Source organism: Ananas comosus, linkage group 15 (genome assembly GCF_001540865.1).
Source record: "Ananas comosus cultivar F153 linkage group 15, ASM154086v1, whole genome shotgun sequence".
Lineage (NCBI taxonomy): Eukaryota > Viridiplantae > Streptophyta > Magnoliopsida > Poales > Bromeliaceae > Ananas > Ananas comosus.
In genome coordinates, this window is record NC_033635.1 from 5,785,142 (window position 1) to 5,809,834 (window position 24,693).

Genomic DNA, 24,693 nt, shown 5'->3' on the forward strand with positions numbered 1-24,693 from the left:
AAAAATCTAGAAGATCTTTACCAGTATCCGGAAAGAGATTCTCATGATTTGTACATCAACATTTATGGGAAATTAAATCGAAATTTAATGTGGAAATTAATTAATGGTGTTTTGTTTTATAAAAAATTTACCCAGTTTCTATCCGTACATAAATGTACCATTATTATGCCTTACTGAGATAACTATATTTCCTGCACCCAGTGTATCCACAAACAACGTTAAGTTGCATTTAATATTTTCTAAATTAATTGTTGTTTAGATATTAAATAGTCTATAAAAAAAAAATGTACAACATAGAATAGATCAATATTATTTTATCCATGTAACGAAGTAAAGATCGAAGATATTTTTTGATATGAAAACTTTCGAATCTCTTGAAATTGAACATATTCACTTAATTTAGAATTTTAAAGCCGCGATAGATGATACGCTGGGCGTAGGCAATGATTTTTCAATATATATAAAATAGATAGATAGAATAGAATTGAGTTTCTATACTTGTAAAAAGCATAGGAGCTAAACTTGCTCGTAATTTTTTAGTCGTCGAGAATCCATACATTACTAATAAAGAAGATTTAATAAGACACAACACTAATAGTGTTATATGAATCTTAAAACTCAACGCGCCCTCTCTCTCTATGTATATAGAAAGAAAGAACATAACCTTATATTTTTCAAGTCACGCACTTTTTTGGCATGTGACATCAACATGGCTCCTTATATAGAAGTAAGCAAAATGCACACACCTTATTATAAATATAAATACATCATAATACAAACCTCAATAATTAGGATGTTACATATATTATATATTATATATATATATATATACACGTGCCTTCTTATTTCCTCTATAGCTTATTCTCTCTCTAAAAAGGCTAACGTATCCCAAGAGGAACATAGAAGAAGAAGAGCAATCGACGTTCTCCATAAGCTAGTTAAGTTTCTCTCTCTCTCTCTCTCTCTCTCTCTCCAGAGGAAACCATAAATTTATAATAACACCTACTTGATTACACCATGATGAGCATTGTTAATTGTAGGTTACTCTAATGAACCATTTACTAATTAGTTAATACTCTCTTGCACATTTTTGCAGATTCCTGCTGCATATAAATTAAATCAATGGGTCATCTCCAAAACAAGCTTCTTTTGATCACCCTTCTCATATTCTTCTCCTTCCACAACCTGTTCTCTTGTTGCTACTCTACCTTGGAGGAGAGCTCCATTAATAATCCCTACTATGACACCGCTAACTATCGCATGGACTACTATGATTCCCTTCCTTATCAAGAACTCAGTAGTGGCGCTGGTCCGACGTCTCCGGAGAGAGCTTTCAACGTCGACGATTACGGTGCGAGGGCCGACGGAACGACCGACGATCGCGACGTACGTACTATCGCATCGTAATATTCTTNGCTCACATAGAAATCGATCTATAATAGGAAACAAAATTAAGTAAACTAATGAAAGGAACCATAAATATATATATATATATATATATATATATATATATATATCTTTAATTAATTGCATGCTATATACTAAGTACTTGAATAGCCCAATATATATATATCTGCATGTGTACTCTCATTCATAGACCACAACATATGTCAATGTATGATCCGAACAAAAATCTAGAAGATCTTTACCAGTATCCGGAAAGAGATTCTCATGATTTGTACATCAACATTTATGGGAAATTAAATCGAAATTTAATGTGGAAATTAATTAATGGTGTTTTGTTTTATAAAAAATTTACCCAGTTTCTATCCGTACATAAATGTACCATTATTATGCCTTACTGAGATAACTATATTTCCTGCACCCAGTGTATCCACAAACAACGTTAAGTTGCATTTAATATTTTCTAAATTAATTGTTGTTTAGATATTAAATAGTCTATAAAAAAAAATGTACAACGTAGAATAGATCAATATTATTTTATTCATGTAACGAAGTAAAGAAGTTGTTTTTTGATATGAAAACTTTCGAATCTCATGAAATTGAACATATTTACTTAATTTAGAATTTTAAAGCCGCGATGGATGATACACCGGATGTAGGCAATGATTTTTCAATATATATAGAATAGATAGATAGAATAGAATTGAGTTTCTATACTTGTAAAAAGCATAGGAGCTAAACTTGCTCGTAATTCTTTAGTCGTCGGATCGCCTCAGAATCCATACATTACTAATAAAGAAGATTTAATAAGACACACCGCTAATAGTATTATACAAATCTTGAAACTCAACGCGCGCTCTCTCTCTCTATGTATATAGAAAGAAAGAAAATAAACTTATATTTTTCAAGCCACGCACTCTTTTGGCATGTGACATCAACATGGCTCCTTATATAGAAGTAAGCAAAACGCACACACCTTATAAATATAAATACATCACAATATATACCTCAATAATTAGTATGTTACATATGTGTGTATATATATATATATACACGTGCCTTCTTATTTCCTCTATAGCTTATTCTCTCTCTAAAAAGGCTAACGTATCCCAAGAGGAACATAGAAGAAGAAGAGCAATCGACGTTCTCCATTAGCTAGTTAAGTTTTTCTCTCTCTCTCTCTCTCTAGAGGAAACCATAAATTTATAATAACACCTACTTGATTACACCATGATGAGCATTGTTAATTGTAGGTTACTCTAATGAACCATTTACTAATTAGTTAATACTCTGTTGCACATTTTTGCAGATGCTGTTTCATATAAATTAAATTAATGGGTCATCTCCAAAACAAGCTTCTTTTGATCACCCTTCTCATATTCTTCTCCTTCCACAACCTGTTCTCTTGTTGCTACTCTACCTTGGAGGAGAGCTCCATTAATAATCCCTACTATGACACCGCTAACTATCGCATGGACTACTATGATTCCCTTCCTTATCAAGAACTCAGTAGCAGCGCTGGTCCGACGTCTCTGGAGAGAGCTTTCAACGTCGACGATTACGGTGCGAGGGCCGACGGAACGACCGACGATCGCGACGTACGTACTATCGATCGCGTCGTAATATTCTTAAATATATCTATATAATCTTTACGTACGTACGTACGTAGCTTTAATTTTTATCTTAAAGATCGATGTTAAGTACAGTAATGATAAGTTACTTTCGATGATCAGGCGTTTCTGAAGGCGTGGAACGCGACGTGCTCGTCGTCGTCGGATTCTGCTGCATTCGTAGTGCCTGAGGGGAAAACTTATCTCCTGAAGCCACTTATCTTCTCCGGCCCATGCAAAGCTACTCATGTTACTGTGATGGTGATGATAATTAATATTTAAGGATATTTTTTTAATATTTAACGATGTTTAATTAAAAGCGTCCTAATATATAGTTTAGCGTCATATTTAAAAATGTCGGTTAAAACGTCGTCGGCAAATAAAGAGTGGTCACGAACATATATACCGACGCTTATGCCAGTCATCCGACGCTTCAATAAATAATGGTTTAGACATGAATAGAAACTAATTTGTGGAAAAAATTGTGTGTGGATTAGATTAGAGGAACACTTGAAGCTTCGAAGGATCGATCGGATTGGCCGACCGACGAGATTCGGACGCATTGGATCAAATTCGAGAGCGTAAAAAACCTGCTAGTGCAAGGTGGTGGAACACTCGATGGAAATGGTGACATTTGGTGGCAAAACTCTTGCAAGATCGATGAATCTCTAGTATGTAATTTTTCTTTTTCCCTCCGATTTCGAATCAAATATTCAACAAGTAATTTCTCTTTTGCATGTATTATTACACCAACTATGACATAATTTTTTGTTGTTTTGTTTTTTTAACTTCTCAGCCTTGCATTCACGCGCCAACGGTAATTAACTAATCCTGAATTAATCTGTTTTTAATTTGTATGATCCTTCATATATATATAAGGATTTAATGATGTTTAATTTATGCGTATATAGGCTTTGTACTTCTACGGGTGCCAAAACTTGAGAGTGGAAAACATCAATCTAAGAGATAGCCAACAAATCCACATGACATTCGGGTACTGCGCCGACGTCGAAGCGTCCGAGCTAACCATCACCGCACCCGAATGGAGCCCGAACACCGACGGAATTCACGTCGCGAGCACCACGAACGCGCACATACACGACTGTTCGATCGGAACCGGTACGAAATTATGCACGCATATATATATATACATTTGTTTTAATTACTTCACTAATTACAAAATTAACTTAATTGATGCAGGAGATGATTGCATCTCGATTGTTAATGGCTCGAGGAATATAAAGGCCACGAACATAGTTTGCGGTCCGGGTCACGGAATTAGGTGATTTCACTGTACTAATTAAATTCTAAGTTATATATATACATAGTTGTTTAAATAGGATCAAAATTAAAGTTAAGCTTGTGGTCCGGGTCACCGAATAATTAGGTGCTCTCGTTAATCTAATTCCAACCAATATGTATAACTAATTGTACTATGTAGGATCATCGATTTGACATGCATGGGACTCCTCTCACCAATATGGATCCTAATTAAATAATGATTGATTTTTGGTTTTTTTTCTCTTAATTAATTTAAATTTGTGTGTGTGTGTGTGTGTGTGTGTGTGTTTGTGCATGATTGATTTGGTGAACAGCATAGGGAGTTTAGGAGCGAACCACTCGACAGATCATGTGTCTGATGTGATTGTTGACAATGCCATGTTGACGGGTACAACAAATGGAGTGCGCATCAAAACTTGGCAGGTGATAATAATAATTAGAAAAACTTCAAATATTATCCGTATAATTTCACATTTTGTTATTTTAGTATTATGTCGTTTAATGTGTATCAATTTAGTATCTCGTAATTTTATTTTTTTCTTTTTATTATTTCCTCCATTAATTTTTTTTGTTAAATTAGTGATAGAACTAAAACTAAAACTAAAAGATGCTAAATTGAATATTCGATAAACTTAGGTGGGATATCTGAAATTTTTTGTATATAATTTAATAAAATGTTAACAAAGATGCTGACGAAAAAAAAAAAAAAAAAAAAAAGAAACCATATGTTATTAAATTGATAAACTTTAAACTATAGAATAGTAAAGTGAGAACCTATAATAATTATATAATCATTATTAAGTTTGTTTTTGGTCTCTTGGATCTTTTTGACTTCCACAATGGTAGCTGTGTTGGTTAGTTAAAACTGAGCAATCAGTGATGATTAACCTATAAACTAGGTAGCACTGCTTTAAAAAAAGGGCATAGAATTATTATTTGAGCTGGAATTAATTAATACTTGCTTTTAGAAGCATGGTACGACGATGAAACTTTTGTGTCACGATCGGTTTTCTTAGATGTGATGTACATTATTGAAAGTATTTAAATTTTAAAATTTTGCTTAGTAATGTTTTTATTTTATTTTTTTAAGTAAAATATTTTGAAGTAGAGTTCTTTTGCTTTTAGAAGCATAAGAGAGTTCGTACTTTCAACTTTTAACTCTTAGATCAATCCTTTTGATCATTTTTTATCTTTAGATTAATATTATTATCCTAGGGAGACCACTCAACTCGAAGGGGACCGCTTAACCCTAAGAGGGATCACTATCACCCCGACCCTACAATCCTTAATCCAAAAGCCAAAAAGTCAGAAGCACTAATTCACTTATGCTTTTAATAGCATATATAGTAGCTCTACGCAGTATTTTATATCAAAATGTGTAAGAGTAGATAGTGAATTGATTGTAATCTTTTTATTCAAAGTATATACTTGGCAACAAATAAAAAAATTTTGAAAGGTTGAAAATAATATATTTTGCTTCAAAACCTTTTTTTTCACACAAGTTGTCATCTGTAAACTTGACTGGATGTATTTATAAGTTAGTCAACTGTAATAATAAAATAAAAGTCTTTCTTCTAATACATCAAATTACATAAAATTAGTGTTTAAAAACAAAAAAAAGAAAAAATGGCAACGATACGAGACAATTAGGCCTAAATTTTATGATTTTTTTAATATTATTTGCCAATGATCGAAAGGTCCCAACATCGACAATTTTAATGGTCAAAATATGGCACTTGCAAATTTAACAGTATAAAAACATTCAAGTCTGATAAAATTTTAATAGAACTTTTTTTAACTATTTAAAATAAGATCACTAACTTCGCTTTAAAATTTTAGTTTTATATCATTATGTGTTATTAGATTTTATTTTCAGCAGTTAATCTTGAAAACCACTCAATCATTAGGCAGATAGTATCTAAAGTTTGCCAAAAATTTGGATCTTAAAGACTTCAAATACTCTAAATCAAGCCTATCAAAGCCGATCGCATATTTGGAAGTTCCATCATCATCATCGAAATCAGAGTGGAAGCATGTTCGCACTACTCCCAAACTCAGCTCAAGAACAATAAATATGAGAACATTATTAAGTAACATATGGTTTTATTTGTATTTGTAAGGATAGTTACTTGACTTGGCTAAATCACTTTGAATTTCTACGTGGTAAGACACCTAGAGGGGAAGAGCAAGGTCTCGGGTTTGAGTAATTAGTTTTTATTTAGAATTTTAATAAATTCAGTCTAATTTTAGTTCAAATCAGTTTAAATTCTATCCAATAATTAAGTTATTTTTCATTCAATTGTCAATTTATTAAGTATGACACGTCAAATTATTAAAAACTTATAGCAATTAAATACTGTTTGACTGGTATACTACATTAAAAATTAAATATGTTTAAAATATTTGATTAAATTAAAAATATATGAGATGAATTAAAATCAGCATTCTATATGTATAAATAAATTAAGAAGTTTATAATAAGTTATTATATTATTTTGCGAGGTTTAGAAATTTCGCGGGGCGGGGACTACTATCCACATCCTCGCCTCGCCTCGTCCCGGCAAGCCGGAAAAATTTCTATCGCCTCTCTATCAACATGGGAACAAAATCCTCCCCATTCGGGGCAGGTTTCTACAAAGACCCGTATTTTGAGTCTTATTAAAGATGACTAAAGGTTTCTGACAATAAACTAGTGAAATTTAACTTAAGTTTCAAATAAACTTAAATTGCTTTACAAGGATGCTGCTATAGGTGCTAGGGCACTAGCCAATATTTCATATATCTTTGAATTGAATTTCCAACATAACAGTCATCTAGGAAATTTGGATGTTCAAATATGAAAAATTTCTCAAGATTCAAGCACAAACTAACTTTATAGTTGTCACTCTTCTTAGTTTTCAACAAACAAACATGCATATTTGAACTATGTTCATGCTAAAGTTCTAACTAAAAATCTTAAAAATCCATATGAACCTAACTAAAAGTAATCAGTTGTCATAAACTTGGATCTAAGAGTGACAACTATAAACTAACTTTATAGTTGTCACTCTTCTTAGTTTTCAACAAACAAACATGCATATTTGAACTATGTTCATGCTAAAGTTCTAACTAAAAATCTTAAAAATCCATATGAACCTAACNAAAAAAAAAAAAAAAAAAAAAAAAAAGAAACCACATGTTATTAAATTGATACATTTTAAACTATAGGATATTAAAGTGATAACCTATAATAATTATATAATCATTATTAAGTTTGTTTTTGGTCTCTTTGATTTTTTTGACTTCCACAATGGTAGCTGTGTTGGTTAGTTAAAACTGAGCAATCAGTGATGATTAACCTATAAAATAGGTAGCACTGCTTTAAAAAAAGGGCATAGAATTATTATTTGAGCTGGAATTAATTAATACTTGCTTTTAGAAGCATGGTACGACCATGGAACTTTTGTGTCACGATCGGTTTCCTTAGATGTGATGTACATTACTGAACGTATTTAAAATTTAAAATTTTGCTTAGTAATGTATTTTTTTTTATTTTTTTAAGTAAAATATTTTGGAGTAGAGTTCTTTTGCTTTTAGAAGCATAAGAGAGATCGTGCTTTCAACTTTTAACCCTTAGATCAATCCTTTTGATCATTTTTGACCTTTAGATTAATATAATAATCCTAGGGGGACCACTCAACTCTAAGGGGACCACTTAACCCTAAGAGGGACCACTATCATCCCGACCCTACAATCCTTGATTCAAAACTAAAAAGTCGGAAGCACTAATTCACTTATGCTTTTAATATCATATATAGTAGCTCCACACAGTATTTTACATCAAAATGTGTAAAAGTAGATAGTGAATTGATTGTAATCTTTTTATTCAAAGTATATACTTGGCAACAAATAAAAAAATTTTGAATGGTTGAAAATAATATATTTTGCTTCAAAACCTTTTTTTTCACACAAGTTGCCATCTGTAAACTTGACTGGATGTATTTATAAGTTAGTCAACTGTAATAATAAAATAAAAGTCTTTCTTCTTCTAATACATCAAATTACATAAAATTAGTGTTTAAAAAAAAAAAGAAAAANTTTGGATGTTCAAATATGAAAATTTTCTCAAGATTCAAGCACAAACTAACTTTACAGCTGTCACTCTTCTTAGTTTTCAACAAACAAACATGCATATTTGAACTATGTTCATGCTAAAGTTCTAACTAAAAATCTTAAAAATCCATATGAACCTAACTAAAAGTAATCAGTTGTCATAAACTTGGATCTAAGAGTGAAAGGAAGCATACAGTATAATAAAAGAAAAGGCAATAGCAGCTTTTAAGTACCTCTCTAATATATTACTTTGAAATAAAAACAAGTAGATGGAATACATTTTTGAAGCAAATGCGTGGAGAACTTGAAGAATCTTCCCATTCTTTCTTCATGATCAACTACTAGGATGAAATGCATGCATGGAATGCATGAATCTTTGACTCAATGATAGATCATGTGAGGAAAAGGAACTGAAAGATGCATAACTCTCTGTTAGATCCATATATAAGAGGTGTATCGGAAACCAAAAATAGTGAACAAAAGTTATTTCCAATTATTTATGAACTTGAACATTGTTTTTGTCAGTTTAGTGGATCTGGTATAGACGAAATTTCACAACTGAAGCTACTTAAACAAACAACTAGGGCCTTGATGAGATGAAGAGGACAACATATGTTTAATTTCATGCCAGAGGAACCTGCAAAATAGAGATTGGTTATAGCTAGCAATGATGTTAATGCCCCTAAGCTTCTATTTAGCTCCACTACAGCACATTATGAATACTACAATGGAGAAAAACAATAAGTGCAAATAATTGAAAAGGAATACGAGGAGGGGAGAGAAGAGCCGAAGAAATTTCCTTCAAAACAGCATTCTTATACTGTAAGAAACATATTTGCATGTATGGATGAATGTATCCAGTTTGTCTGTATACTAACAAATGCATAAACAACAAACACTCATGCAGAGAAACAGATAATCATATTTTTAATATCATAATAACATCATACACAATAGAAATGTCAAGGTATAAGCCATAAAGCCTCATGTAAAATACATATCAAGTGTAGCATAATATTCATCTTCAATCATAAGACCAAAAGTTTCTAAGTCGTATCAATCAACTAAATTATAAGCTAAAAGCACCTTTCTGTGTAAATAAAATACGTAAGGCCAAGATAAAGTCAAGATAGATAGGCTTTTTGTATGGCTATCAAGTGTAGCATAATATTATGTTCTGTAGGAATCACTCGAACTGGATATCCTACGAAGTAAACTGTAGCATTGTAGAAATTTCAGCAGGCTAGCAGGCTACAGCTTATTACCTACATGTTCTCAAATTAGTAATTCTGGTCCTTTTTGCTTTGTAATTTTATTTACGCATACCTTTCTGCTTTGATGCGTAGGGAGGACAAGGACATGCGAAAAACATAATTTTCAAAAACATAAACGTGCATAACGTCTCCAATCCTATTATCATAAATCAGGACTATTGCGACTCCATGATCCCATGCCATGAACAGGTAACAACTCAGAGCACGAGTTTCCTATAATTTTGTTAATTGATGAAGTCGACTCATAACTTCGTAATCTTCTTTTGATGCAGAAATCAGCTGTTGCTGTAAGTGGAATCCTTTACAAAAATATCAAGGGAACTAGCGCTACAGAATTTGCTCTGAAATTAAATTGCAGCAAAAGTGTTCCATGCCATGATGTGGTGTTACAGGATATTTCTTTAGAAGGAGAAGGTGGAATTCCTATCCATAGTTTGTGTCGGAATGTTAAATGGACTGCAATTGGAAATATCTATCCTACTTGTTCTTCATAGACATAGTTCAATGTTCAGGAAATAGAAAAACAATATGATGGTTAATGTTATAGACCTATTTTCTAGTCTATATATATTTTGTGCAGTTATATGAAAGGCAGCATCTGTTTTTTTGTTTTATGCATTTAATGTTTCTCATCTAATACCTTGGATGTCAAGATTGCGAGAATCCACCATTCTCTCTTACACTACTTCATGTAGAAATTCTAGTTGAAAAGAACAAAAACCCGAATACCAAACAAGGCCGAAACAAATATCCAACAATCAATGCTGACTTTGTATGTGATTTTTCACCACAGAGTATCTTAATTTGTAGTATAATGTAAGAATATAATACGACTCTACTGATGAAACCATTAAACTCAGACTACTACAGAGGAAAGAAAATGGAAGATAACATAGAAATTGTATCAAGAGCTTTTTCAGACAAACAGTAGCATTCTTAACTGGTACTGTTCGGAGAATAAAAAAGTAGATTCGAGAAAACTGAGCCTTACCTTCTTCGAACGTAAACAAAGTAGAGTTTCTTATGCAAATAGAAAAATATCTGGATGCACCAACTAAATAAAATGACTCTTAACAAAGTGAAGCATACAAAGGGTGGAGACATCTTCAAACAACAAGGCTGGTAATTTTGAACATAGCACAAGAGCACTCAGATCAATACACCCATAAGAACTCACTGCAACAAGCAGCCCGAAAAGAGAAATCTATTTATTATAATCTTCTAAATCAATTTTCATCACGTAATTGTTACATTCAGGTATGAAGCAACCTTAAATTAATATACATTTCAAGTGTAAATCACATCCAGATAATGTTGTTGCTACAAATTGCATCTACTCTTCCTATAAAATTGATGCACAGCTTGCAAAAGAAGCAAAATAATACTAAATAAGCATCCCGGGGCAGTTGTACCTATCTTTCGGAGAATCCACACTTTATTCTGCACAGTAGCAATCGCTCTTGAAGACAATCTTGACATGACAGAAGCACAATCACAATAGATTCAGTAGCACAGGTTTGGCTGCGCCTCCAGAAGTAGAGAACTTTGGATATTGTTCAGTTTTAGCTCAAGTTCCACTACGTTCCAATGGTGGCAAGTTGACCAGTTCAACTAACAAAACGAGGCTTCAAGTTTTTGCTCTTTTATGCCTTTGAGAGATAAAGCGAATTCCTTCCTTCCCAAGCTCCAAAGTCTCACATCTTCCATCATTTAAACGAACTGATAAAGACGAAGTGCCTTCGATGATGTCAGAAACCACTCCTTGATGCCTATAAAAGAGATATAACAGTTACCTAACAATTAACCAAATCTCCAATTTTTTAAACAAAAGTTAGTCACACTATCTTATAATTGGCAAATGGTAAGTCCTTTCTGTTCAAAAGTGGCCATAATTTGCTGCAACAGGGCTATTTTCAATGGATAGTTCACTTTCAATAAATAACTGTTGAGTGGGTCAAATCCGTAAACACCCTTCGTTCAACAAAATATGCAATCTGTCAATAGTAGTGAGTAACAGAAACATAATACAAGAAATAACAAAAGGGATAGTTTTGGCATGTCCATATACTGATCAAACTGCCACTGCAACAACTAAGTTAAACCATTCCATTCGCGATATTATTTTCCACTCACAAGCATAACAATCTTAAATAGCTCAGAGATGAACAGTAAAGCATCCTATGTGTAAAAGGCCAAAATATCAACAAATAATAATAAGAAAAAAGAACTTGCCAGGAATTATCTGATGATAAACGGACTTCAACTCTTTTTCCAATTGCGTCCTTGCCCAGCTTCCGCAATATCCAGTTTGCATCCATCACTTCATCAGCAGGACTTTCCTGATGCGGCTTTGCAGGGCTATCCTCCAAGCTACCCACTTTCTTTGTCGAGGGCCTCTTTCTCTTTGATCTATGTCCTTTAACAAAGTTATCTTCCTCCCCTTCACGAGCCCAAGAGCTCCTATTATCGAGATATGGGTTTTTAAATTTCAATCTCAGCAGCGGTTTTGGGTCGTTGGAGGAATTGGAGACAAAGCGTGACGGTCGAGCATCATTGCTATTAACAGCACCTGCAGATTCTTTCTTTCCAACTACCTCATTTCCAACATTTTGTGATGTAGGGTCTATTTTATTGCTCCTCCCAGTTTGAAAAGGACTTCTTTGTGTAGCCACAGCCCCAGTGAAGTTATTATCCTTTTGTCGGATGTCAAACACTTTCCGAAGTTTTGCATCATTGTTTTCTCTCATTCCATGCTTGGAATTTCTTATCTGGTTCAGGTTATCATATTTAGCACCTAAAATAACCAAGAGAGATTTATTACTGAACGGATTTTCACTATAAGAAATGCATCACAAAATTAGTTCAACAAGATGAAGTCAAACAATAAAACCAAAAATTTCAAAGCCAGAAATCGCACTAAAATTGAGTAAACAAGATTAGTGCCTTAAAAAGCCGTTCACATAGTATTGGAGAAGATAAAGACACCTTGTGAAGATCAACAAGTGAAGAGCAAGTACCTTTGCTATGAACGGCTTCAACACTTGCATTACAATCCTCGGAGATAAAATTTTCGCCATCTTTTGTCCTCTGCTGAGTGATGTTTTCACTACCTGTTCCAGTGGACAGAGCTTTAATAAGACAATTAGAGTAGAGAAAACAGATAAATAGGTTTGTCCATATAACTAATTTGATATAGCTCTGCTTTGGTAAAAGAACAGATGATGACAACTACAGCTGCCAAAAGATGAACAGCAAAAATTTAATAGTATACTCTCACTCTCTTCTGTAGGCTTGAAGGCCACATCTGGCAGAAGGAAGATGATTGGGATCAAGAAGAGCAAGAAAGAGGAAAAGCTGAGAGTAAACCGGTCATCTTAATAGTTACACTACTATTTATAGTAATACTACTACTAACCTTACGAGAAGGATGATGACGGGACCTAAAGAAAAAATAATAATAATAATAAAAGCTTTAAATATGTAATTTTGATTATGTATCACAATTAGGCATGAATGCATGAACTTATGACCGTATAACAGGAACAACTGAAGTTACAAAATTGCTAAAATTGAAACTTCAAGACCCCAGTAAAAATCAAAACAAAAGCCAACTCTTCAAATCTTGATTCGTAAGTTTCTAAAATTATGCATCCAGTCAAATGGCTGAATTTGTTATACAAGGCTTTCTTCCTCTGTGGCCAAACTCTTCCCACATTGACAAATGTTTGATAGTTGTTTGCTGGAGACACAAACTGAAAGCACGCGGTATCAGTCAATACCTCTCCCAGCAGCTGGTCTTCAAGAAATTTTAAACAATCCAATCTCTTTCACAACTTATTAGAACCATTAAAATAAGTCACAACTCAGAAACAGGAGTCCCTAACCAACTGTTTGAAAATCCTCAAAACTTTCATTACATCTTTGATGCATAATGGAAATCAAATATACGAGGGATCCTAGCTGTAAATCTAGAATCAACTGCAAGAAAAGTCAAAGAAAACAAGTGGCCATGTTTTACATTTTTCCATAGCTAATTTCTTTCCACTTTCATGGTTAAATGTTCATATGGTTTAACTTTCATGATCTCAGTTCTTAACATACATTTTGTTTCGTGAATATCATGCCACATATTATTGGCTTCCTTGTAAAATTTTCCGTTTTAGCAAACTTACAAAAATTAATAGCACATGTTTGAAATCCACCCTGGGTTTATAACTCCCTCTTGCCACCAGCCAAATGCCACTCACCATGAGTACTACTAGCTGTTATGCATCTCGTAAGTTAGTCCGTCTTAAAACCTTAGGAATCCATAACGTAGGCTGTAAACATCATCAAACTGTCTGTACTATCTAAATATCTAAACCTCAGTACTAGTTCACCACCATTGCCATAAATGGCAATAGTTTGAACCAACAACAGACCAGCGAAGATTGTAAATCCACTGGCTCTCTGAACCACATGACAACAAACAAGACACGAGCAATCAAGAACAGAGAACTTCCCCAAGTACATCTATCTGATGGAACATAATCAACGTATATTGATACGAAATGGAGGCAGTACTAAAATCTATAGGAGGTATTATATTGATACAGAGTTGCATTGCCTCTTGTCAAAAAGTCGTTTTAAGTCTTTTACCTTCAAAGGCGTGCTATGAATAGAGATCCTCTAGTTCAACTTATGCATTATGATTTTAGAACCTAAGCATGAAGCCACATGCTTAGTTGCATATCCCTCCCTATTTGTTGTTTGTTTCATTCATATCCTCTACTTTTCCTTCCGCTAGAGCGAAAACACTTTAATTGCGCATGGCAGCATATAAATCTTGTAACAAAGGCATTAAATGCTATCACGGCCACCTATAGAGAAATATAATTGTTAAGATAAAAAACACAGGTATCTACCTTCTGCTATAGAACAATTTATTTTGGCAGAACAGTTTATCTCCAACTTATGGGCTCCATGAGATACTATCATTTTTAAAATAAAAAACTTACAATATTTTTATCATGAAATTGCACAATATTTTTATCATGAAATTGCACAAGTATCTGCATATTCATCTTCAAATCACAAATGCAATTAAAGTGCGAGGCGTGGCTGCCCTAAAAAGAGGGACATTTTTAGAGTATTATCATGGCATTTGAGAAGAGTAATTTAATAGTTAATCTTATAGACGTCCTTGAATTTAAAGAGGAATCATTCCACCAGACTGGCCAAATCAGAGCAATACCACAACAAGGAATGATGACAATAGAAGCAGCTAAAAGATGAGAAAGATCATACCATAAGAGACAGGAAATTCTTGATCTCTTTGGCAGCTTGAAGTTTCAGACCTCGGGGAACCAGAAACATTTTTATTCCGTGAACCAATATGTATAACCAATTTTGTACCTCTCCCAGTCTCACTATTGCTGACATTATTTGTAGAATATCCTTTGATCTTCAAACTTGGTAGCTTAGCACCCTTTATCTTGACTTTGGGAACTGTGCTAGCAGGGTTGACTTTGTCTTCTACAATTCCAACATTCTTACCACCTAATGGATCATAAGAGGGTTTTACATCTTTTCTGTTGGAGCTTCTGTTTCCAGAAAATGAAATGACATCAGACTTAGCATTTCTGTCTAATTCTCTATCATCAATCCGTTGATCCCTCAAATTGCTCCCAAGTAATCTTGCCTCATGCCGTCTTTCTAGATATATCTCTTCTTGTTCGCCAACTAATTGGGTCATATATCCTTTCCTCTTGGTATGCCTTTTAGTGCTCGCTGAATTTCTGTTGATCCCATTCCCGTATTCCATGAAATTGTTTGATGATTTGTCACTAATACCTTTGACTGAAAATTTCAGTGTCTTGCCAGTTTCATTCTTTAATATGAGTGGACCACCTTGCCCATCATCTGAGAAGGGAGAACCCGAATAAAATTCATCCTCAGGTGGCAATCCTGCAGCAACTCTTAAACTCATAATTAGATCATGATCAGCAATATCTCGTCTCTTCCAAAGCTCCCGTATTGCATCCTCAGTGTCCGTAACCTATCATAGAGTAAAATATTGCTTGAATTAACATAGGTAAAATAAATAACATTCAAAATATAGAAAGGAAATATTGCTAGAATAACATAGTTACAATAAATAACATTCAAAATATAGATAGGATTCAATGATACCTGATAACAATCTCCACGACATGCAGCACACCTATATTGTAGGTTTTGATCAGCTTGATATTGCTGATATTTTTCTTCACTGCATAAAATGGAACAAACAGAAAGAATGAAGACATTATTGGCATAAATAATATGCAGATATTGTTCCTTTCCAGACAAAGAGAACAGACAACACTAAAATACTTAAGATGTAAACTAAAGGGAACGTAAAGAAGCAATTGACGCTTCTAATTCCATCTTTGTGTGCCGAGTGTTATAACTTTCAACAGCCAGCCCAAGCTAGATAAAAGTAGAAAGGCATATAAAGCCATGTATGATCAAAATTTAACAAAATTTAAAACTCATAATAATAAAGGAAAAGAACACCAAAGATTATATTGCATTAACTTTCAGCGAAATGAATTGGAAACATTGAAAGTAAAGGCAGGACTAAAGGCATAATTTGCTGTATATTGAACCAGCAAAGCAATGGCTGTAGCCATAGGAAATTTTCAGAACAAACATTAAAATTAGCAAATATAAATTGGTAATATACCTGCCAAACAATAGTTTAAATTAAGCAAAACAGCAAACTAACCAAGGGAAAGGTCAGAATACGATAGCTCTGGATAGTAATTCATGAAGTGCACTAACGTGCTGAACAAATAATCGAAGAATTATATCAAAAGGTATAAAGGTTGAACTGGATAAAAGAGCCAAATCCTCAAACTCAATACAACAAAAGAAAATCTCTGTCAAACAAATGGTTTAAAAGGAAATCACTAACGATTCATAGAGTGTCTTTCGCCAATCAATTAAGAATTCGAAAAACACTAAGGTTAGGCAAGTGACAACCTACTCTGTAAATGACCTTCAGTACCATTTAAACCTCAAGAAAACAAAACAAAAAACAAAATCAACAGGGAGAAGCATACAACAAACCATACCAAATTGTTCATATATATGTATGAGAAATAAAAGTTCACATTGATAGGCCCAATCCTAATAGAATATTCAGCTCATTAGACAGTTGGCAGGAATTTTAGCTGGAGCATACAGTTAAATGATGTTCCTTACTCAACCACATTAGATGTTTTCTACACTATCATCCTTTTTTTAGATTTTTGACATTCAAATGAAAGCTACATCATGTAGATTGTAGAATCATCATATATATATGAAAAATATTAGAGCACTAGCGGAGAACTTCCACAATATCATGGCCATAATAACACAGAAAACGACACGAAAATGATGCATATAATCCAGCCTGGTCATAGATTCTTCCTTGCAAGGCCACTAAGGAATCACTTGAAATTATAATAAATGAAATTCTATAGCTACATTCATCAGTCAACAATAATAAAACAATAGCAGACCTGAAATCTCAGTCTAACTTTTTTCAATCCAAAAAGGTGATCCCATCAAACCTTTTACACATGCATATACATTCCCATGCCAACATTATATACCAGGTTACACATTCAAAAGCACATAAATCCATTACATACATACATGAAGATAAACAGGTAGGCAGCACAATCATCAAACATAAGAAAATGGTGTAGCAGTATTCCATCAAACCAAAAGCATCAAAGTTACATTGGCACACACCTGATGCCATCACATTCACAATGCACCCATCTTTCACAATTGTCACAGCAGACCATCGGTATTTGCTCAGAATCTCTATAAACCTAGATAAGCAAGATAGGAGGAAATATAGTCAATTACTATAATTACAAATACATATAAAACTAAAATCAAAAGCACCATGAGATAATAGTCAAGAAATATCCTAGCTATCCAACATATACAATTTTTTTTAAAAAAAATCATGAAATTAACAACATAATACTGCTAAAACATCAAAAAACAACTTCAACGACAAAACATCTATCTTTATGGATAAAATAATAAATCCATCTCAACAATATAAGAGCCACTAAAAGAAATGAAAAGAAATACAATGGTAAAACTTTGACAGTGGTGAGGTTGAAGTCTGGAAAGGAGTCAAATTTGCAAGCAAAAGGCAAAAACATGAATCAACAGAGACATTCTCCCGGATGAAGGAGAAAGAACTCTATGGGATTGTTCTTGCATTCTCTTCAATATAGAATATTCCTCTCCACGCAGAAACTGTGGCATTATTCTGTAATTTACAATGTGAATATGAAAAGAATTTGGAATAACTCAAATATGTGAATGAATTTTGCTATCTCATCCTCAAATATATTGGCTGCCACATTGGGCATGAAGTGAACCTCACTATCTAGTTATATATCTCTAATTACATTGGAAACAATGTCCACAAAATCTCCAAGGTCGATCCAAAGAAAAAAGAACCTAGAGGGTTTATTTCTCATCTCCTAGGTCAACGGGTAAAAGAAAGGTCTCTAAATATTGATCAAGTCCATCCAAATCCAACTTTATGAAACACAGATTTAGCTTCCTTTATTTGTCTTGTATCCAGATACGTACTCGTAATCATATAAACATTCAAAAATTCATATGAATTCGGATAATCATTCTTAAGTATACATCTGCATATCTACCTACAAATTTCAAATTACAATGTGAATCTTTAATAATTTGCCTTTTGCATGATTTTTTATAATTCTGTATTTATTTTGTCCTATATATTTCATTGATGTCCAGCCATTTTAAGATTTACTTTTCGACATTAGAGGTATATGGTTTAGAAACAATTCTATCCATATCAAACCACTTTAACTCTCAGAAATGTACACATGCTTTTTCCTCACCCTCCCCGAAAAGAGCATCTTTGATCTTTCATGGATGTATCTTTTATCTTTACAGCATTGAATATTCAATAAAACTAAAAATAGCTTCCATAAAACTTCTATTTAGTGATGTTTCATCATATATTAAGATTAATTATGAGCTCTTGCCAAAGGAAGAAACTTATATTCCTGAAAAAAGAAGGACAATTAGTGATACCCTCCAACAAACAAGCAATGCTCTAAGTTTTCTCTGTGACCTTTAGAGTTCATTTGAATTTAAGGGCATACATTAGTTGTTAGATCATAAAATATTTAGAAAGCAAAACTGTATAGATGTCAAGTTCTCAAAAATGAAAAAATAGATAGGAGATTCCAATGCAGTTTTTTTTTTTCACCGGAGAGGAAATGTAATATTTAAATCAAACTATCTCTATTCCAATCAGCTTCGTCAAGAATGGAAACTTATTTCATGCTTCGTTGAATGGGATAAGAGGATTATCTGATTCAAAAGTAAATGTGGGTGAAGTGATACCATATCAACTCGTTATCTTTATGATACTTTCATAACTTCAATCTACTGCATACTATGAAAACTGCACACCAATTCTATATTGATTATGCAAGGAGGTGGCCTAGAGCAGCTCAGAAAATGTACTATAAGACAAAATCAGCTTATAGAGTTGCATAAAGGTAACTTTTATGCCTAACCAAGTCTGCATGTTTTCTAGTTTAGGTTAATGCATGACAAACATAACTACAAAGTAGCCAATAGGGCATAGGACAATTAGAACATGCAATAAGCATAGTACCTTCAAACAAACAGGACAGTAGTTTCCTTTTACAAACAGTCTTCCGCAAGCATCACAGCAAGTATACCCCAAAAACCACCTGTGAATCCATAAGCACATTCCATTACACAAAGAATGAAAGTACCTGTAAAAATCTTTCATCTATTCTCGTACTAAAAGTTGAATCTTGCATTTGAGAAGAACAGTGATAGTAAGATATTAATATTACTAGTGATACTTCTATACAACAGTCAACAGACCCGTCCCAACCCGTCAATCCTCCCTATCCAATAGTCCAGAACCTCTGCCGCAACAGGGGGTCAAAAAATTTACTACAGGTGAGCTTATGCCATCTCAAGCTGGGTAGCTTGGCCAGCTTATCCTATGTTGTACAGAAGCATTTGCATAATATTAGACAGGGAAATTGAAATTCAAAGCTATAACCTTGTGCTGGGACCACTTCCAGGGACATTTGACCCGCAGCTGTGGCACTTAGTATGCTTCGGGCACAAGTATGGTCCACGACTAATATTCTGCATGTAATATTCAAATGAAGTAAAGATGGATGTGCAAAAATTACAAAAAAAAAAAAATAGAAAAAAAACAATCCAACAATAGGTCATACCTTGTGTGGAGGCTGCTGACAGTAGCAATGGTAAGCACCATCACACCTTTTACAGAACATCAACTTATTTGGGTCACCAGTTCTTCGGCACACCTAAATGATTAAAAAGAGCTATACACATGAAGGTCACCAAAACTAAATGCCAGATATGTATGCTCATTTACTCGAAATAGAAGCACTTCACCAAAAACAGACAACAGAAACAGAGCAACAAGTACAAAGTTAAATGTAATTATGTAACCCTTCTTACAGACATTTGTAATCCAAGCTCCAGAATAGTGCCTTTCAATACGGAAGAAATTGTGTTTTTCACCAGAGAATTTTATTTACTGACCAAAATCAAACACAAATTACCATATCCTTTTCAGGAATAAAATGATCACATGTTAGCAAGTATAGCAAACTTTGTTACAGCCTGATCTAATTAAGATAGGAAACAGAAAATGACAGTGGAAATACATCTTAATAGATGCATGATTTGTTTTGAAGGCTCTGGCTTGTAATCTAATTGTATGACAACACAAAGAAGTACCAGTTGTCAGAAAAATTATGGAATATGCAACTCCAAGCTACGCAGAAAAATGCATTGTATCTTTTTTCACATGGACCATCCATAGTGGAAAGTAAATTGTGATAAAAAAATAAAAAACCATATTCTAGATTTTCTCAAATTCTTACTTGTTATCCACTAAATTTTAGGATAAAGGAAGGACAATTTGGAAATAAATATTCAACTTTGCGCCAATAAGTAGCAACTCGAAGCACAAAATAATCATGAACCCAAAAAAAGTAAAACTGACAGTTAAATTGGAAACAAGTAAGGACTTCAAGGTTCTTTCAAAGATAAGCAACTCACAACTAAATGCAACCAATCATTGGAACCTTGCCTACTAGGGCTTGGAGGAATCAAGCGCATTTCTCTTTTGAGTACTTAATCTTTTTTTTTCCATCAATTTTTGAAACCAAAAACAAAACCTCACATTATAAAATTACAAACTTCTTTCTTGAGGGAATTCCAACGTAGAAAACATGATCAACCTTGTTTTACACAGTGAATGAACTTAAATTTATGGCCTTCCAATTATCCAATCACCTTCAATCTTATTAGACTATAGACCATGTGATAATTCAAATAAGTTTGACTTTCTTGCACTACAGACCCTCTTCAAAGTCAGCACCTTATCAGATGCACCGTGCACGTACAAATGAAAATTATTTGGCTATATCTCATTTCAGCAGAAATGATCATCCTTTGGAGCAAAACAACAATGTCCATTTGAATCATGCATACAACGGGAGTTCGAATATCCATAAACAACATGATAATTGTCCTTATGTAGTTGGTACCAATAAAATATAGTGACCAAATTTGGAGAATAAACAAATGCACAAGAGAGGACACACTGTATGTTAGTGCATAGAATGATAAGAGAACTAACCTCACAAATGCGACAAGAGGGGCAAGCCCATGAGCTCCAATGGAAAAGATCTACAAAGAGAACAAGTTATCAGCTATCAAGAGATGTATAAAAAACAGCTGCTGAAGAAAGTTTAAGAGTTTACACATTAAACCTCTATGTTCAGCCCAACTTTTCAAGCAGCTCTTATGGTACTTCTTATTGCAGGTGTTGCATGAAAGCATCTTAGCAGCTCTGTCACTGCCCTCATCATCTCCAGAAAAGCATAGGCAGCACATAACCTTGAGACCAGAAAAACCTTGATCTTCTTGATCGTCTCTAGCACTCCTAGAAGCTGCCTCTCCTTGCAGCTGCTGCAATAGCATAAGCATCTCCAGTAACTAAATACTTGTTTAAAAACAATGAAACTGGACACAGGACTTTGCCACCAAACAAGATACGGAGAGCTCCAATATCAAATATAAACTCATTAAAGGACTTTTGAGACTTAAAAAAGGACCAACTAGAACACCATCAAGATCAAGATATAATAGCACTTGTAGAGGAAATGTCCGAGTTAAGCATAGGAACAAGACCGATGGAACCTACCCCAAACAGCTGAGGCTACAAGCACTACTGAATACTGACATTGCCTTTCATACAAAATTTGAAAGATTTCTTCATTATATTTGATTTGAAACTTAAGCAAAACTTCAAGTTATAAGCTGCATCAGTAAGATCTAACAAACTGTCACTCCGATCAAAGTTCAAACAGCAAAATCCATCATCCATAGGAGAACTATTCAGCTAATTGATAAATCAAAGCAACAAACAATTTCACAAGGTTCAGTTCCAGCACAAGACCACCCAAACAACAAATCAAGAAAAGAAACCCCAACATCCAGAGAGAGATAGAGCACCTACCGCAGAGCCCCGGGCCTCGAGCCTCCGGAAGTAGTCCTCGGCCGCCGCCGCCTCCGGCGCCGCCGCCTTGGGGACGAGCACCTGCACGGTGGCGCCGCCGCCGCCATCGCCGGCGCCGATCCGTACGGTCCAGGGCTCTCTGAGAAACCCCTCAAGCTCCTCGATCTCCGCCCAGAACTCGCCCCGCGCCCTCCCGCTCCGCAGCTCGGCCGGAAACCCTAGATCGCAGTAGCAAACGCGGCGACTACGAATCAAACAAGAGAAAAAGATACCCGCATCAGAAGCGATTCGCGAGAAAGCGCGCTCAGAGGAGGGGAGCGAGAGAGAAAGAGACGGGCAAAAAGAGAGAGAGAGAGAGAGAGAGAGAGAGAGCGAGAGAGAGAGAGAGAGACCAAGTAATGGGGCAAGCGACGTGAAACGCCATGGGATTTAATCGCGCGCTCCTGTGATAAAATTTGAAAATTTCTAGAGACGAAATTTTGGGGAATAATTGGAAAACGAATAATAATAATAATAATAATAATAATAATAATTAAGAGGGGGGAAATATAAGGGTTGTGAAATTAGGGCGAACCAGGGAACGGCGTGTTGGGGAAAAGGGGTGGGGGAAGTAACGTCGTAGGAGGGGGGTTATACGTAACGATCGAGGGCGCGGATTGGAGAGATCGAGTATTTATTTATTTATTTATTTATTATTAATATTGATGATGTGCGCGGAGATTCACGTTGATCAGAGCCGTCGATCGAAGCGGTGTTCACGAGTTGATGGAATTGTGATTGTGCGGGGGATTCGGTGTACAACTGAGAGAGAGGATTTAAAGTTTATTTAATTTTTTGTTCTGGTTTAATTTTAAAATTATATATTTTAGGTCTTAGTTTTGGTTTCGGTTTGGTTGAAAAAAAAAAAAAATAAAACAGAACCAAAATTGAAAATTGGATAGTAAATTATATAAATAAATATTTTATTTTTTTATATATGTACAACATATATTTAATGTTATTTTATATTTTTTCCAATGCAAATATTATTTGATATATAAATATATTTATTATAGGTAATAAGCAAATTTTGATTTAATTAATATATATGATATATGATAATTAATCGATATGTATCGATAAATAATTATCATACAGTATATAGGGCTCCCCCAGCAAAAAATAAAAAAAAAAAATCCAAATCAAATTTAAAATCTAGTGCAAAAAGAAAAAGAAAAAATCAAAATCTCCAAACCAAATGAAATTAGTTTTGCGTTGGTTCGGTTTGGTTGATGTAGCAGTTTGGTTTGGTTCGATTTCTAAACTCATGGAATCGAAAATTTTCGTTTCAACTAGAAAAAATATGAAATATTAAATGGAACTATCGGTCACTGGTGGCTCTTACATCAAGCCAAAACTTTTTTTTTTTAAGAGAGAGAGAAAGGTAGCATGTTATCCGCTTTTTTTATTTCATCATTTGCCACTTGCGCTAGAAACAGTCGGTAATCTTTAAAAAAAAAAAAAAAAAAACTCATCAATGTATAGCAGATATGGAATAAATAAAAAAATACCTTACAAACTTTAGGATTTTGAAAAATAGTTTTCTTGGCTTTGAATTCTAACAATAAGATATTTCTAAATTTTATAAAATAGTTTAGTAGTCATCTTTTTTTTTTAAGAAAAGTTACTAATTAAATTGTCATTCTTGACAAATGCCTCTTCCATGCATGTAATTTGATTGAGCTTTAGAAATGCAATAAAATGTGTCTTTTCGATTTTTAACACTTAAAAAAGGTAATAAAAATTGTAGATGGATTCACCCTATCATTCAATTATAACACTTTATTTTCATTGGTAAGAAGAGAAGAACCGGACCATTTATATAATATTTTACCAACATAGTTATTTAATTAATAACTTTGCTTAAAGGAAAAAAAATTAACAAAATTATTTGATAAAATTTGAGGAGTCTAATACCAAAACTGAGAGTTTGTGAGGTTCTTTGACAAAGCTCGGAAGTTCAAAGGGTGTTGTACATCAATCTATCAGAGCCAATCATACACAAGTGGATATTCCACTAGATCATTATCTACTCTATATGTCACACACGAGATAGGAGAGAGCTCAATCAAGAGTCTATAAATCCATACGATAATCAACATAACAATCAATAGACATGTAGAGTAAAAGCATGTATAGATGTGAACTTAGGGGAAGTTGTCCTACTCAAACAATATATGGAATAGATTAAGCAGAAATAAAAATCAAGTAAAATACAACTTTACCGACATCGAAATGGAACAGCCCACCTCACCAAGTACCTAAATCCTTGACTTGAACGATGATTCTAGAAGTCACCTGTACCTAGAAAATACCAACAAAACCATCATTAACATCCTGCGTGTCATCTATACTAACCTGACAC

The 24,693-nt window shown here is 33.9% G+C and overlaps 2 protein-coding genes across 5 annotated transcripts; one reads left to right on the forward strand and one right to left on the reverse strand.

Annotated features, from left to right (window-relative positions):
- Nucleotides 816–10,251, forward strand: LOC109721356 (polygalacturonase-like). 2 transcript variants are annotated; one of them, XM_020248924.1, is made up of 10 exons: nt 816–938; nt 1,097–1,386; nt 3,138–3,275; nt 3,512–3,685; nt 3,811–3,831; nt 3,926–4,133; nt 4,215–4,296; nt 4,610–4,718; nt 9,734–9,850; nt 9,934–10,251. In XM_020248924.1, exons 2-10 carry the CDS (start codon nt 1,123–1,125, stop codon nt 10,153–10,155), a joined length of 1,335 nt encoding a protein of 444 aa, XP_020104513.1. In that variant the 5' UTR covers nt 816–938; nt 1,097–1,122; the 3' UTR covers nt 10,156–10,251. The 2 variants fall into 2 exon arrangements, with proteins under 2 accessions (XP_020104513.1, XP_020104514.1); XM_020248925.1 differs by lacking the exons at nt 816–938; nt 1,097–1,386 and adding an exon at nt 2,743–3,002.
- On the reverse strand, nt 8,818–22,936 carry LOC109721355. Of its 3 annotated transcripts, none has more exons than XR_002219200.1 (14): nt 22,682–22,809; nt 22,290–22,533; nt 21,541–21,739; nt 21,408–21,457; nt 19,969–20,061; nt 19,788–19,876; nt 19,365–19,443; nt 17,426–17,508; nt 15,833–15,911; nt 14,948–15,698; nt 12,679–12,771; nt 11,894–12,455; nt 11,074–11,430; nt 8,818–9,024 (listed from the first exon to the last, which is right to left on the reverse strand). XR_002219200.1 is itself a non-coding variant. In XM_020248922.1 (14 exons), exons 2-14 carry the CDS (start codon nt 22,711–22,713, stop codon nt 11,289–11,291), a joined length of 2,496 nt encoding a protein of 831 aa, XP_020104511.1. In that variant the 5' UTR covers nt 22,714–22,732; nt 22,864–22,936; the 3' UTR covers nt 10,835–11,288. The 3 variants fall into 3 exon arrangements, 2 of the variants coding, with proteins under 2 accessions (XP_020104511.1, XP_020104510.1); XM_020248922.1 differs by lacking the exon at nt 8,818–9,024 and adding an exon at nt 22,864–22,936 and having other exon boundaries at nt 10,835–11,430; nt 22,682–22,732; XM_020248921.1 differs by lacking the exon at nt 8,818–9,024 and having other exon boundaries at nt 10,835–11,430.